The 14,037-nt window shown below is 48.3% G+C and overlaps 1 protein-coding gene across 6 annotated transcripts in view; it reads right to left on the bottom strand.

Moving 5' to 3' along the window:
* LOC139407080 (laminin, alpha 2) overlaps positions 1-14,037 on the bottom strand; it is a 138,841-nt gene that overhangs the window by 5,217 nt on the left and 119,587 nt on the right. For all 6 annotated transcript variants that reach the window (XM_071150427.1, XM_071150428.1, XM_071150429.1 and 3 more), the window contains 20 exons: positions 13,704-13,914; positions 13,456-13,572; positions 12,859-13,022; positions 12,622-12,760; positions 11,675-11,777; positions 11,391-11,507; positions 10,779-10,961; positions 9,824-9,978; positions 9,161-9,304; positions 8,398-8,531; positions 8,043-8,202; positions 7,786-7,910; positions 7,427-7,589; positions 7,054-7,198; positions 6,771-6,909; positions 5,253-5,373; positions 4,354-4,548; positions 2,595-2,746; positions 2,249-2,425; positions 837-1,050 (listed from right to left, as the gene is read on the bottom strand). In XM_071150427.1, the coding sequence (XP_071006528.1) occupies positions 837-1,050; positions 2,249-2,425; positions 2,595-2,746; positions 4,354-4,548; positions 5,253-5,373; positions 6,771-6,909; positions 7,054-7,198; positions 7,427-7,589; positions 7,786-7,910; positions 8,043-8,202; positions 8,398-8,531; positions 9,161-9,304; positions 9,824-9,978; positions 10,779-10,961; positions 11,391-11,507; positions 11,675-11,777; positions 12,622-12,760; positions 12,859-13,022; positions 13,456-13,572; positions 13,704-13,914 (3,058 nt within the window). The remainder of the gene's footprint in view (positions 1-836; positions 1,051-2,248; positions 2,426-2,594; positions 2,747-4,353; positions 4,549-5,252; positions 5,374-6,770; positions 6,910-7,053; positions 7,199-7,426; positions 7,590-7,785; positions 7,911-8,042; positions 8,203-8,397; positions 8,532-9,160; positions 9,305-9,823; positions 9,979-10,778; positions 10,962-11,390; positions 11,508-11,674; positions 11,778-12,621; positions 12,761-12,858; positions 13,023-13,455; positions 13,573-13,703; positions 13,915-14,037) is intronic.

The raw sequence follows: 14,037 nt of genomic DNA, 5'->3' as shown, positions 1-14,037 counted from the left end.
CAGGTAGCTAGAGGAACAGTGCTAAGGAAAGCATCACAGCAGTATTACAGAAATGCACATCCTTTCTGCAAGCCAAGAGAGCTACTACCAGTGACAATACTGTTGCAATCTATACATTTACCTACGATGATGCATCCATGGATATGTATCATGAAAATATATGAGGAAAATACAGGTGGGGTAGGCCAATGCAATGAGAGAGAGAGAGAGAGAGAGAGAGAGAGAGAGAGAGAGAGAGAGAGAGAGAGAGAGCGAGAGAGAGAGAGCGAGCGAGAGAGCAGAGAGAGAGAGAGAGAACAGAGAGAGAGAGAGAGGACAGAGAGAGAGAGAGAGAGAGAGAGAGAGCGAGAGAGAGCGAGCGAGAGAGCAGAGAGAGAGAGAGAGAACAGAGAGAGAGAGAGAGAGAGAGAGAGAGCGAGAGAGAGCGAGCGAGAGAGCAGAGAGAGAGAGAGAGAACAGAGAGAGAGAGAGAGGACAGAGAGAGAGAGAGAGAACAGAGAGAGAGAGAGAGGACAGAGAGAGCGCTGCTACACTACCTCAGCTGTCACCCAGAGAGGATATATTGAGCACAGGAGCTATAAGAAAGAGCCCTGTCAACACTGCAGCTTTACCTATAAAGCAGACCTAATGGATTGGAAAACGGCCCATTCTTTATTCCAGCCACATCAACCTCTCTGATAGTGTATTTAGACTCAGGGCCAACTGGCCTGCCTGGCTGAGCATTGCTGGGGATGGATGTCAGCTCTGTATGACTCATGGGGAAAATGTATCACACCATCATAGGGTGGGAAATGAGTAATTTAACCTGATACCCCTCAAGTGGGAGTGGGACCTACAGTGGGAGGTGGAGGGGTCTGTCTGGGTGTCGGGGTGGGTGGTGGTACAGCAGGAGCCTCAGGTTGGAGCGGCTGGGACACGTCTTCTCCCTTGGTCCCCTCCTCCTCCTCCTCTTCTTCTGGGAGGGGCAGCGGGGGAGGGGGAGGAGCCAGGTCGGGACACTGGCCGATCTCTGCGTTCTTAAAAGCCACGGGCTGGGAGAAGTCTGCGAGGCTGTAGGGCATAAACAAGCGGTCAAGAAAACACACACACACAAATGCACAGACGTGCGCGCGCACACACAGACACACAGGCACACAGGCACACAGACACACAGGCACACAGACACACAGGCATGCAGACACACAGGCACACAGGCACACAGACACACAGGCACGCAGGCACACAGGCACGCAGGCACGCAGACACACAGACACGCAGGCACGCAGGCACGCAGGCACACAGGCACACAGACACACAGGCACACAGGCACACAGACACACAGGCACGCAGGCACGCAGGCACACAGACACGCAGGCACGCAGGCACACAGACACACAGACACGCAGGCACGCAGGCACGCAGGCACGCAGACACGCAGACACACAGACACACAGGCACACAGACACACAGGCACACAGGCACACAGGCACGCAGGCACACAGGCACACAGACACACAGACACGCAGGCACGCAGGCACGCAGGCACGCAGGCACGCAGACACACAGGCACACAGGCACACAGGCACGCAGGCACGCAGGCACGCAGGCACACAGACACACAGGCACACAGGCACACAAACACGCAGGCACACAGGCACGCAGGCACACAGGCACGCAGGCACACAGACACACAGGCACGCAGGGCGACACAGACACACAGACACACAGACACACAGGCACACAGGCACACGGACACGCGGACACACAGACACACAGGCACGCAGGGCGACACAGACACACAGGCACTCAGGGCGACACAGACACACAGGCACGCAGGGCGACATAGACACACAGACACGCAGGGCGACACAGACACACAGGCACGCAGGGTGAGAAAGAGGGAGTGTGTAAATGGTGATGATGGGGCTTGGCTATCAGTATAATCAGTTGAATTATGAACATGGTTATCAGAAAGGACAGCCCCATTAAAGCCAACTAAATATGGGTCAAATGTGTTTAGCCCACTGGCGAGAGAGAAAGAGCGAGAGAGAGAGAGCACTGATTCCTAATGATAGGATTATATTATCATCTGTAGAGAGAAACAGTTGAGTGACAGCATTTACAACCTCTTTAACTGGGAGAAACAAACTCGCCATGAAACAGCAACTACTGCCTTCCATCAATAATATCTACGATCAGGATAACGAATGGTGATGGTAGATAGACATAGATGTACTAGGGAGATAACAGGAGATGGTGAGAGACGTACATAGTATTGATCATGAGGTTCCAGATGCAGCCTTCGAAGGGGTCGTTGGGTCTCTGGGAGCTGAGCTCTACATCAGGGGGGATACCCCCGATGAACAGTCTCTTGATGCCCATGGGTTGGTCATTAGGAAGGGCCTGCTCCCTCTTCAGCTCCTCGTCCACCTGGACGGCAAACGACCTGGACAGAGAACCACTCAGGTCAGTGAGACACTTTGAGCCAGCTCGGGCTAAATATGAATGGCTGGGAACTCGTTTTTTAAGACACCAGTTATTGTGCTGAACTGTTAGGACGCTGTTGTTCAGTGTATAGCAATACCAATGTGCGTGTGTCGGTGTGTGTTATGCACCTGCCGCCCAGTCTCTCGATGCGCAGTGTGTGCTCTCTCCCGTCGTGCAGGATGCCCTGGTCAGGCTTGCGGACCACCCTGCGTGGGCTGTGGCTGCCTGTGAACACCAACACCTCCAGGGACCCCTTGTTCAGCAACACGGCCAGGAAGGGCTGCAGGGGAAACGAGAGGAGATGAAAGGGGGAAGAACCATGGAGGCACAACAACATCCAATCTCAATGACCAACACCACCTCAGGACAGACTCAGGGACACAGGGTTATACATGATGGCATTATCGCACATAAACACCATGGCTATTAAACAAGGGCTTTATGCGCTATCTGGGACAAGTCAGGACAGGCTTTATGGGCTATCTGGGACAAGTCAGGACAGGCTTTATGCGCTATCTGGGACAAGTCAGGAAGGCTTTATGCGCTATCTGGGACAAGTCAGGACAGGCTTTATGCGCTATCTGGGACAAGTCAGGAAGGCTTTATGCGCTATCTGGGACAAGTCAGGAAGGCTTTATGCGCTATCTGGGACAAGTCAGGAAGGCTTTATGCAACATGGAGCCCTGAAGACAATTAGAACTGTATACCCTTTGCCCAGAAACATGAACAAAAACAAATTCATGATGAAACCTCACAAACTTTGAGAACGGAAGTAAACTTCATGTAATTGCATAAATGATATGCTTTTCAACCCTGAGGGCCTATAGCATTTATGTAAGTCCTCTATTTTCTCTACACGGCTTGATTCGATTCTGTCTGGGCAGAACTTCAGAGAAACTGCGTCCCTCTCTGAAACATACCAGGCAAGAAATAGATAGATTTAAGTGCCTCTTGTTATGATTAAATTCTCTGTAATCAGTCCAGTGCGATGGTGAGCACATCCCTCGACAGCGTAGGAATTGCAGACTAGCATGCACAGAGGGAGTTTGCCTGGGGAGAGTGAGGAAGCGCTACCGTCACAATACCTCTGGTCTGATTCAGCACGCGCTCCTCCTGTCCCCCTGCGCAAATTGGCAGAATGAATGACGCGGACACGGAGACCCGGCGAGGCCGACTTGTACTCATTCGAAATGACATCCACTTCATTTACCAGGCCCTAATGATTTTCAAAGGTGACGGTCTGGACCTTTCCCGAGGGTTATCGCCGAATTGGACGTGATCCATCAGAGGCCTGTTGTATAATCTATTTCTTACTAACGGCACATGAAGGGGGAATGCTAGAGGTTAAACCCACTATCATTTCCTGCAGCCACGGGCCATAATTGATGTGTTGGCCCACAGAGGTCTGCAGGCGAAGAGAGGGAGAGATTGAGAGAGAGCGAGACGAAGAGGGCCCTAACAGAGACGCAGAAAGCCATATTTTAATCAAAGCCGTCGTCACAAATCTCCCAAGCCTTTAGCCCTCTGTGAAAGATGATCAACTTTTGTTTGCTGTCGGGTGAAAGCATAATGATTACAGCTTACAGGCAATCCATCTCCTTTATCGTTCATTTAATAAGGAGCCTTGCACACAGTAGGAGTTGATTATCAATGTGCTGTTAGTTTTTCAAAGCAACTCAGCCAGACAGCACAGAGCCCCTTATTAAATTACAGAAATCTAGAAGCACCTCCAACAACCACTCCAATTCTACTGGGAAATAGGATGCAATGACTTATAAAGAACAAGGAGGTGACATTATAGAGGACTAGGTGCCTAGTTAGGAGGCAGTGAGAGAGTGTGTTTGTTTCATGTGTGTGTGTGTGTGTGTGTCATCGTCCTCCTCTTACTTCCCCAGACTGCCTGCGTCTCCTCTTGGGGAGTTGGAACTGGGAACTGGCTCCATTGGTGCTCCCACTGCCAAACAGGATGATCCCCTTATCGCTCTTGGTTGCGAAGGACAGGCTGATCTCTGTGCCGACGTCGAAGGACATGGACCTCAGCTCCATGTGACCTGGTTTGGAGAAGCTCACTGTGTGGAGGTTCTGTTGGGGAGAGACCAAAGATCCCGGTCATTCCCAGCACAATCAATTGAGAGTCATCAGTCATTTTCAGGGTTCTTTTTTATCACCTGAACACTGTATAATTGTACAGTAATAGTATGAAGCCTGTTGCTTTCTTTATAATGTTCTTATCAATTTCAGACTTATGTCAAACATAATAATAAACCTTCTTTGTTAAAGTACAGCTTGTTAGAGTACCACTGTATGCATTTGCATCATCTGGCATTGACACAGGGTCCACGACAAATGCTGAATTGAGCGTGAATTCTTGCAAACATCTTCCAAACACAACTGAGAGGTACAAACCAGCCTTTGTTGAATTCAAAATGACTTCTCTCTCTCTCAATTCCTGGCATTGCTACACTCTTTTGCGTTCCGTGTCTGTGGTGTCTGCATAAATATTTAAATATTCTTTCCCGAACAAAAAGAACACGTTCAGAAGCAAGCGATTCCTCTCCTTTATGTGCCCTATCAATCTCTCATTATTCTGCTTATTCTTTTTCAGTTTCTTCACTTCAGTTTTCTGACCTCACTCATTTATATTCTTCCTCGTGGTTTTTTCCGAGGGATGTTCGGCAACGTGTCGGGCCATGTTTGGTGAGCAGGCCTCTAATGTGTAAGTAGTTAAAGGGGGCGGGGGAAAAGAACAGGAGTATGAAAGAGGAGGAGTGCTCATATAAACTGACCTCCACAGAGCAACCTTTGGTCAGGCCGGTGTAGTCGGAGCTGCTCAGCAGGTTATAGGGTGTTCTGGAAACCTCTATGTCTCTCATACAGCCAGCATACCTCTTCTTGGTAACCTCTGACCTGCAAAGAGAAGAGAGCGCTGTCTCCATTGCCATTCTGACCTCCATTCTGTTCATTGTGCAAGTGCTGTCCTCCTCTCAGGAGCCAATGACTTTGAGACGTCGACCAAATTGAGACTGCGTTCACTCTACATGAATAAAGTCGGGCTTCTTTTTTTTTTTGAAGGTGTTTGAAGAACATTTCTTTGGCGTACCTTTTATCTGGGGTTTATTCTAAAGCCATGAAACAATTAGATAGCAGCGGCTGCATAGCAGACGCAATGCTACCGAAGAGTACCACATTGTTAAAAGTTCATTTCAAAATTTGGAACAAAAGTGCCAGCAAATTCCATTTCCATGAACATGCAAGAGAAGTGGTGGGGGTGACAACACAGCAGCTATTGAATAAAAAGGAGTGGAAGCTGGTCTTCAGAATGTAGTGCTCACGTTCAGTTGGACTAATATCTCAAACCTCCATTGAGAAATGGAGGGCTCTATACTGGCTCTACTCTGATGACCAGCTTGCTGCGTTAAAGCATCTACAACTTAAGAGCATATTGTTCTGAACTAAATGCATGGTAACTTGCATGGTAAAAGCCAAGTTACAAGAGAGGCTTTAGAAGGTTAATGGGTATGCTGGTGCATGCCGAAAGGTGATACAGTAAACTTTAACAGTACGCGGTTTTACCTTGACTTGATACTGTAAGAACAAAACATAAAAAGCATATGCGCGTCAGCACAGCGTACGACCCACAAATGAAACACTGTCAAAACACGTAGACAGGAGCCACAATCACAAGTGAAGAAAGTACATTCAGTTCTCCCTGTGTGTGTTGAAAGGGCCTATAAAGGCCTTTAGAATATACCTTGGATGCTGCCGGAGACTGTGAAGGTCTAACATTCAACGTTCACAATGACAGATCTATATAACCCATTGCTAGCGTTCATGTTATCTATTGTTAGAGCTAAAACGGGAGCTGACGCCAGAGAGGGCAGTGACAACGTGACACACTGACTCCAGGTCCGGTAGAAGACAGTGGTGTTCTAATGGAGACTGTCTGTCTGTCTGCCTGGCTGCCTACACCCCTTGTCAATCCTCAACTTTCATCACCAAATGATGAGAAGAATAGGAACAGTGGGTAACAGACTGTACAGTACTGAGTGTCTGAGCAAAGAACATAGCAAAGGTGTAAAGACAAGCTATCCGAGGTGTGTGTGTGTGTGTGTGTGCGTGTGTTGATGTGTGTGCTGATGTGTGTGTGTGTGTTGATGTGTGTGTTGATGTGTGTGCTGATGTGTGTGCTGATGTGTGTGTGTGTGTGTGCGTGCGTGTGTGCATGTGTGTGGGTCCGCATCAAAAACAGACATGTAGCATAAGGCCCTACTGTGGAGGTGATCGACATCCTACAGAGTACATACCTGTAGTTTCCAATGGTTGGCAAACCCCCGAAGTAAATCCTCTCCTCCTCCTTGAGGTTGAGCCCGGTGGCAGAGCCTTGGGATGACACCACCAGCTTCTCCTCTTCATTGGTGTCTATGTCCACGATGGTCACCGTGGCTGGGGTGGAAGGAGGGTAAACGGCTGTTCCGCAAAAAGCTCTGATCAAGCTACCAAGGCTGTAAGGTTCTACAAACTACGCAGTCTCTACAAACGTCAGCTGGAGTGGAATGTTGTGCGTGTTATGATGAGTGTGAGGGTCACCTTGCTTCTTCATGCGGGCCATAGTGAAGGACTTCCACCTGCCGTCGTTGTGTCTCTTGATACTGAGCACCGAGCCGGTGCCTGAGCCCAGGTCAAAACTCACCTTCACTAGACCATCACTCAACTCAGCACTCATAAAGTCCTTCTGTCAGAGAGAGAGAGAAGAGAAAGAGAAAGAGAAAGAGAAAGAGAAAGAGAAAGAGAGAGAGAGAGAGAGAGAGAGAGAGAGAGAGAGAGAGAGAGAGAGAGAGAGAGAGAGAGAGAGAGAGAGAGAGAGAGAGAGAGAGAGAGAGAGAGAGAGAGATCACTATTGAACTTGAAGCGTTTGCTAGTCCTCGTTACGAGACAGGTGTGTGTATATGAGTGAGGTTACCGTATCCTTGGTGGCGAAGTACATGAGCAGGGAGTCGGTGGAGAAGGAGCGGAACTTGAACATGACGGTGGAGACGTTGGGGTTCCATCTGGTGGGCCGGCTCACAGCAGCATAGCCCTCCCCATCAAACTGTACCGTCCCCTCTGTGTCTGACGGCTGGGGGCTGGAGAACACCCCCCCCCAAACACTCAGCGGCAATCACACAGCCAAGTGAACTTTTAGTGCGTACAATAGTGTATGGTGAGCTTCTAGAGTAAAACATTTGTGAACGTTCACGAGATCGACAACAGAAGTGAACCCGAGTCCGTACACTTACATTCATATCAGGTACTCAATGTGATGTGAACATGCAGGCCTACCTAACCACACATCCTTTGCAGTCTCCTTCTCTCTCTCTGTAGTTCCACAGGCCAATAGGTTTGTTGTCCAGGTATGTCTCTCCCATACACCCGGAGAAAGTAGTAGTTTTGACCGCGTCCGCTTTCTGCAGGACAAACATTGATACATAAACAACGATACGAATAAATCTGGCAAAAAAAGAAAGAAAGAAAGAAGCAACAAAGGACTAAATATGTAGCTCTGGGATAAACTTCTGTATGGCAAAAGGTGATAGTACCTTCACACTGCCCAACATGCCGCCGACAAACAGGTAGGCATTCTGGTCCACATCCAGGATAGTATAGCCCTCAGGAGAAGTGCCACTCTTAGAGGTGGGCATGATGCCAGCTTTGGGACCCTCCAGTGCATGGACAGAGATAGTGCCATTGATACCATTCCTTGGAACCAATACAGAAATGATCAGATGAGGAATTAAAACTTTGTGAACTTTTCAATGAGGAGCCTACCTGGCACAATCAATGTTACACGACAAACTCATGAATAAACTCATAGACGAATCCCTTTGAATAATCTTTGCTCTGGAAAAAAAGAAGAAGATCTGGTGAAGAATATGTATAACAATGGCATTCTACCGTGACGCCTCGATGCGATGCCAGTTGCCGTCGTTGATAGTCATGTCAGGGTACTCAACCTTGCCCACTCCAGAGCCCACGTCCCACAGGAAGTTGACCTTGCCCTTGCGCATCTCAATGGCCAGGAAGTCAATCTAGAGGCAGACAGATGACGAGCCAATAAGATGCAGCGCTGCAATCTCCTATCTGATACCATTACAGGTCCATTACCATTCTCCCTCTCTCTATGGGTCTAGGTTGCTGTAGTGTAGCACAGTGCAGGACACATTAGAATAGGATCCCAAGGAATTAAGAGTCACAGGAAAATCAGGAGAGGAGCAACAGGACTGTGATTTCCCCAGGGAAATCAGTGATGAAACCAGATGAAATAGTCTGATTTGAGCGGCCCGGTTAATTGCTGCGCTCGCTGTTGCAGTACATAGACGCAATATCACCCACTCTCTCCTGAGGATCTCACAGGGAAACAAATCATATTTTATTATTTTCTCTCTGACTTTAACATGATTGGTATTTATCTTCCATGTTGAGAAATATCCACTGGTGGAACGATTTCCAGTGAATTGGTCAACAACACATTACACATCCCAAGCTAGAGACAAGCCCAACCTAAACAGTGAGAAATGGCCCTAATAATGTCAAGTTCCACACACAAATGTATTAGTTGCCCAGAGGTTTACCATATTAGGGTTAAGTGATTTACTTAGCGATTGTATCCACAAACACACACATCCATCCCAGTGTGGTGCTATCTCCTCTGACTCACGTATTTGGCACTGCCCAGGTAGAAGAGTAGGTTGTCAGGGGAGGTGGTTTTCACATTCACAGTGATGGTGTTGTAACGACCTTTCTTGATTTCTGGTCGATAAGCACGGATACAGTCTCCCCCGGAGGACACGGACACTTTAATCTTTATATGGAGACACCACATGGATCTTTCACCAGACAGACTGAAAAGGCCCGACCCACTGGGCACACACTGGTTGAATCAACGTCATTTCAATGAAATGACAGTTGAACCAAAGTCGAATAGACGTTGAATTGACTTCTGTGCCCAGTGGGAAGAAACGTTCAGGAAAACACAACGGTGTAGTAACAGAAGTACACGTGCAAGAGCAACAATTTGTTATTTTACTCTTTTTGTACCGAACAAATAAATACAAAAACACTTTATCAAAAAGCCTTGAGTGTAAGAGCCTGTGTGTGGAGGAAGGAGCAGAAAACATTTTCTTTGATAGAATGTTCTTTGTTTAAAAGAGGCTTCCCTCAACCTGTGGCGATGCATGTGCACCGCAGCCTAAAGAGAACGAGTCGTAGATCATGGTTCCCGTGATGATGGCACAATTAGCCGAATGGCCGGCTTAGAAGCCACTGATCAAAGCAGTGGAAACAGAGGAGGTGGGAACGAGAGAGGAGGAGTGTGACTCACAGAGTTGGCCTGCTTGCGCGCCTGGTTGATCAACTCTTTAATCTGAGAGATGTTCCTCTTCAAGTTGTCCTGCAACTCCTTGATGGGCTTCAGCTTATCCAGCAGTCGGTCTGCCTCGTCCTCCAGGTCTTTCACCTTGGCCCCCGCTGCATGGACTGACACACACACACACACGCACACGCACGCACAAGAACAAACGCACACAAGGGACGGACAGACACGCACACACCGGGTAGAGCGACGTCAGTCTAAAAACGCCAAAGATCGCACTTCCTTACTAAGTGCTCTAGATATTCCAGAGCCACTGCTTTCTGTGAGCCAGGCCCATTAGTTAGAGATCAGTTGAGAGATGGCAGCATCATAATCACTTATTGAAAGGTAAAGAGCTGAAAGCGGCTATGCAAAAGAATAGGATGACATCGTAAACGGCTTGCCACGCGCTCATAATTAGCCACCGGTAATCATTCCAAGGCAAACATTAGGATAACAGGCGTAGTGAAGCTCTAACAGACACGTTTTAATCCCGTTGAAGTGAAACAAAGAGATGGAATGCTGAGGAAGACAGAACGAAAGGAAGAAAGAGACATTTTTTTTGTTACTATTTTTTCCCGGCAGCTATGGTACAGCCCATGCAGCACTACTGGGTACTCTCTCTTGTCGTCATGCAGGAGCTTTAATCAGGTAATATGAAAGGTATACATACTTATTGCTGTTGGGGTTCAAAAGAAACATGGGACAGAAAGAAAAACACATGTGAGGTACATAATTATACAATGCCATTGTGTGAGACAGAAATGAGCCAGAGTAATAGCTATCTACACTAAATTGAACCCCCCAAAAAAACAGAACAAATGCATTTTAAGTCATGACTTGGCGCAGACAATACATTTATTATACAGTAGATACTACAGGCTTGCCTACCCTTAAGAACTACAACACCCAGAGGATCTCTTACTGTTTTTTTCAGGGTCCTGGATCATGTTGTTGGCCTTGTTGACGTCATCCTCCAGCTTGCTGTAGTTCTTCTTCAGGCCCATCAGGCTCAGGTTCATGTCTCTCAGTCTGGCCAGAACATCGTTGGCTGTGTCGTTGGCATCTCCTGCCTTGGCCTTGGTGGCCTGGAGCTTGGCTGCGGTATCTGGACAACACAGTTGGTATCCAGTATGTAGTAATCTAAAGTTCTAGAGAGACTAGTAATCCAACATGGTACGGACTATCGGAGGTCGTCTGTCCTACATGATGTCTTAGCAGCCTTACAGAAAGCGTCACGTCAACTCTGCTGTCCACCTGTCAGATGATTTAAACGCACCCCCCGCCGCCTCGTCTGCCTGATACCTTCCCATATTTAACCTGGACTGTGCCGCATTGACTTCTGTCACTGTGGATCTACAAGAGCGGGTGGCCTCTCACCTCCTAGCTACACCACTATCGATCCATTCTGTTCCAAACATCCTGGGCTCTGCCTGACAAAATTGCTCCAGCAGCAACACACATCAACAAGAAGTATTTCATTTGCAGCTTTCTTTTTAAACAAAGGTCATTCCCTACTGTTGTTCCGGTGGTTTACCATTGGGGATTGCATTCAGCTTCCGTAGCGTATCGTCCAGATCCTTGAGCAAGCCCTTGTTCTTCAAGCCGCCAGCTTTCACCCTGGCCTGGAGACTGCCCACACTCTCAGCGTTCTCTGAAACACAAAGACGGTCCGTTCGGGTTCCAAAACACATATCCACGCCAATTCTCCTCAGGAAAAGCACAGCTCTTTGAAATATGTCTGGCGCTTATTATCACAGTTGGTGGGTGTTGCATGGGGAGAGGATCAACGTGATTTTGTCTCAGTGGAACTGGGTTTACCTTTCACATCGTTCTCTAACTGCTTGGCTTCGTTCCACAGTTGAGCGCTCTTCCGAACAGAGTTCTTGGCGTTATCCTTCAAAGAGCCTTTGGGTCCTGATGCCTGTGTGTGTGTGTGTGTGCACCAAGAACGTAAGCTTGAATATAAGGAACAGTGCATTCTACAATGACCGAATAATGTAGTAGAAGAATTACATAGTGTACATACAAAAATAAAATAGTACAAGATACTCATAGGTATCTTGTACTACACAAACACTGTTTAATATAGAACTTATAATATATTTTATCAATAGAGAACCTTAGGTGCACATGACTTAAGATCGTAACTTAACACATTAAAGTGCATAAATTAATATTCTTTATATATTTTTTATTTATTGTTACAGTACAGTAATAGTGCATGGAGAGGAAAAGCAGTGTTTTTGAACAGAGGACACACGGGCTGAGGAGCCTCTCAGCCAGCTGAGCCTCTCCCTCTCTCTTTCAGAGAGAAGAAGGGAAGAAGAAAGAGAGGGCGAACAGGTTTGTCGCCACCTCTGCTGGCTGCTGCTGCAGGAGGCAGAGTCATGATAATAAGGACGACAGTGCTGGAACTTTGATCTCTCCAGCGTTACAAATGGAAATGAATAAGGAAATGCAAAACATTTAAATGCCAAATCTCTGCTGCTCAGCACATTAGAGAGAGAGGTCCTCTTCGAGTCCTTGCACGCACGCACGCACGCACGCACGCACACACCACACACCACACACCACACACACACCACACACACACCACACACACACCACACACACACCACACACACCACACACACCACACACCACACACCCCACACCCCACACACCCCACACACACACACACACACACACACACACACACACACACACACACACACACACACACACACACACACACACACACACACACACACACACACAGATCTCACCAGCTGAAGGGCCTCTGTCCCACGTGCCCTGGCCTGCTTTGCCTCCTTGTCAGCCTCCTCGATGAAGTCCTTGATGTTGCTGTACGCGTTGAACGCTGCCGTGGCATTAAAGGACAGGTTCTTGGCTTCCGCCAGGATGCTATGAGGAGACAGCAAGAGACTTGGTTAGGACACCAGCCAATACACTGTCTGTGAGCCAGCCTCTGTGCCTGCCTGTGTATGTCTGTCTGTCTGTACCGGTCCAGTATGTTTGAGGACTCGTTGAGCTCAGCAGCGTGGTTCCCAGCGTCCTGCAGCAGGTCAGTCAGGGTGTTGCCACTCAGGCCCTGGGTCAGACGGCTCACCCTGTAGTCCAGCTGCTCATGGAGAGGACCAAGCTCATGCTCCATCTCCTCCAGATCCTACACACACAGACAGAGAGAGAGAGAGAGAGAGAGAGAGAGAGAGAGAGAGAGAGAGAGAGAGAGAGAGAGAGAGAGAGAGAGAGAGAGAGAGAGAGAGAGAGAGAGAGAGGGGTAAAGGGGCAGACAGAAAGACAGATAGACAGAGCAGGAGGGCAGCACAGGCAGACAGAAAAAAACAGAAAGAGAGAGAAAGAGGGAGAGAGATCAAGCTGAACCCCCCTCGTTGATGCAGGTGGGACGTACAGATGTACAAATGAAGTCCTGGACAGAAGAAAGGTCTACAGTAAAGTCCAATAGTGCTGCAGGCTACATCTGTCTGACATCACAACAGCAACTCAACAGAGTAAAGGTGTGTCTTCCTTCCACAATGACGGGCTTGACAGGCCTGATTGGAGTTGGGATATGTGTGTGAGCAAAAGAGTGTGTATACCTCAATCTCCTTATTGATGCTGTCTGAGAGACCATTAGCTTCAGCCAGAATGCGCTCTCCGTCTGCCAGCACGTCTTCAGTTCCTTTCTTCACTGAGCTCACAGCATCCCTCTTCCTCTGCAAACAGACAGACAAAAACAGTCAGCTCCAGTAACTTTACAGAAACAACCACCCACGTTGTGAGCGATGGTGCATACATCGCTATGTGATAGTTAGTATATGTATGTATGTGTGACCAGGCTGCTGACTTCCAGGGTGGTGAGGTTCCGCTGGTTCTGTCCGGACAGGGCCCCAGCCTCCCTGCTCTTCCCCTGGGCATCCTTCATCAGGGCCTGGGCGTCATCCAGCTTGGCCCGGTGGTCACCCATCTTCTCTGTCACCTCTGCCTTCAGGTCCTCCGTGGCCTGGTGGGGGTCCCCGAAGAGACGCTTCACCTTCTGGTACAGGGCCTCCGCCAGTCTGGAGAGAAAAATAGACAGAGAAAGAGAGAGAGAGAAGCGTTTAGAGAAAAATAGACAGAGATAAAGAGAGAGAGGGCGATTGGGAAAGGGACAGGAAGAGGGGAAGAGCACATCAGAGCAC

This window comes from Oncorhynchus clarkii, chromosome 4 (assembly GCF_045791955.1).
Source record: "Oncorhynchus clarkii lewisi isolate Uvic-CL-2024 chromosome 4, UVic_Ocla_1.0, whole genome shotgun sequence".
In the NCBI taxonomy this organism is placed as follows: Eukaryota; Metazoa; Chordata; class Actinopteri; order Salmoniformes; family Salmonidae; genus Oncorhynchus; species Oncorhynchus clarkii.
Note: the sequence above shows the minus strand (reverse complement) of the source record. Positions and strands in the feature narration are given on the sequence as shown.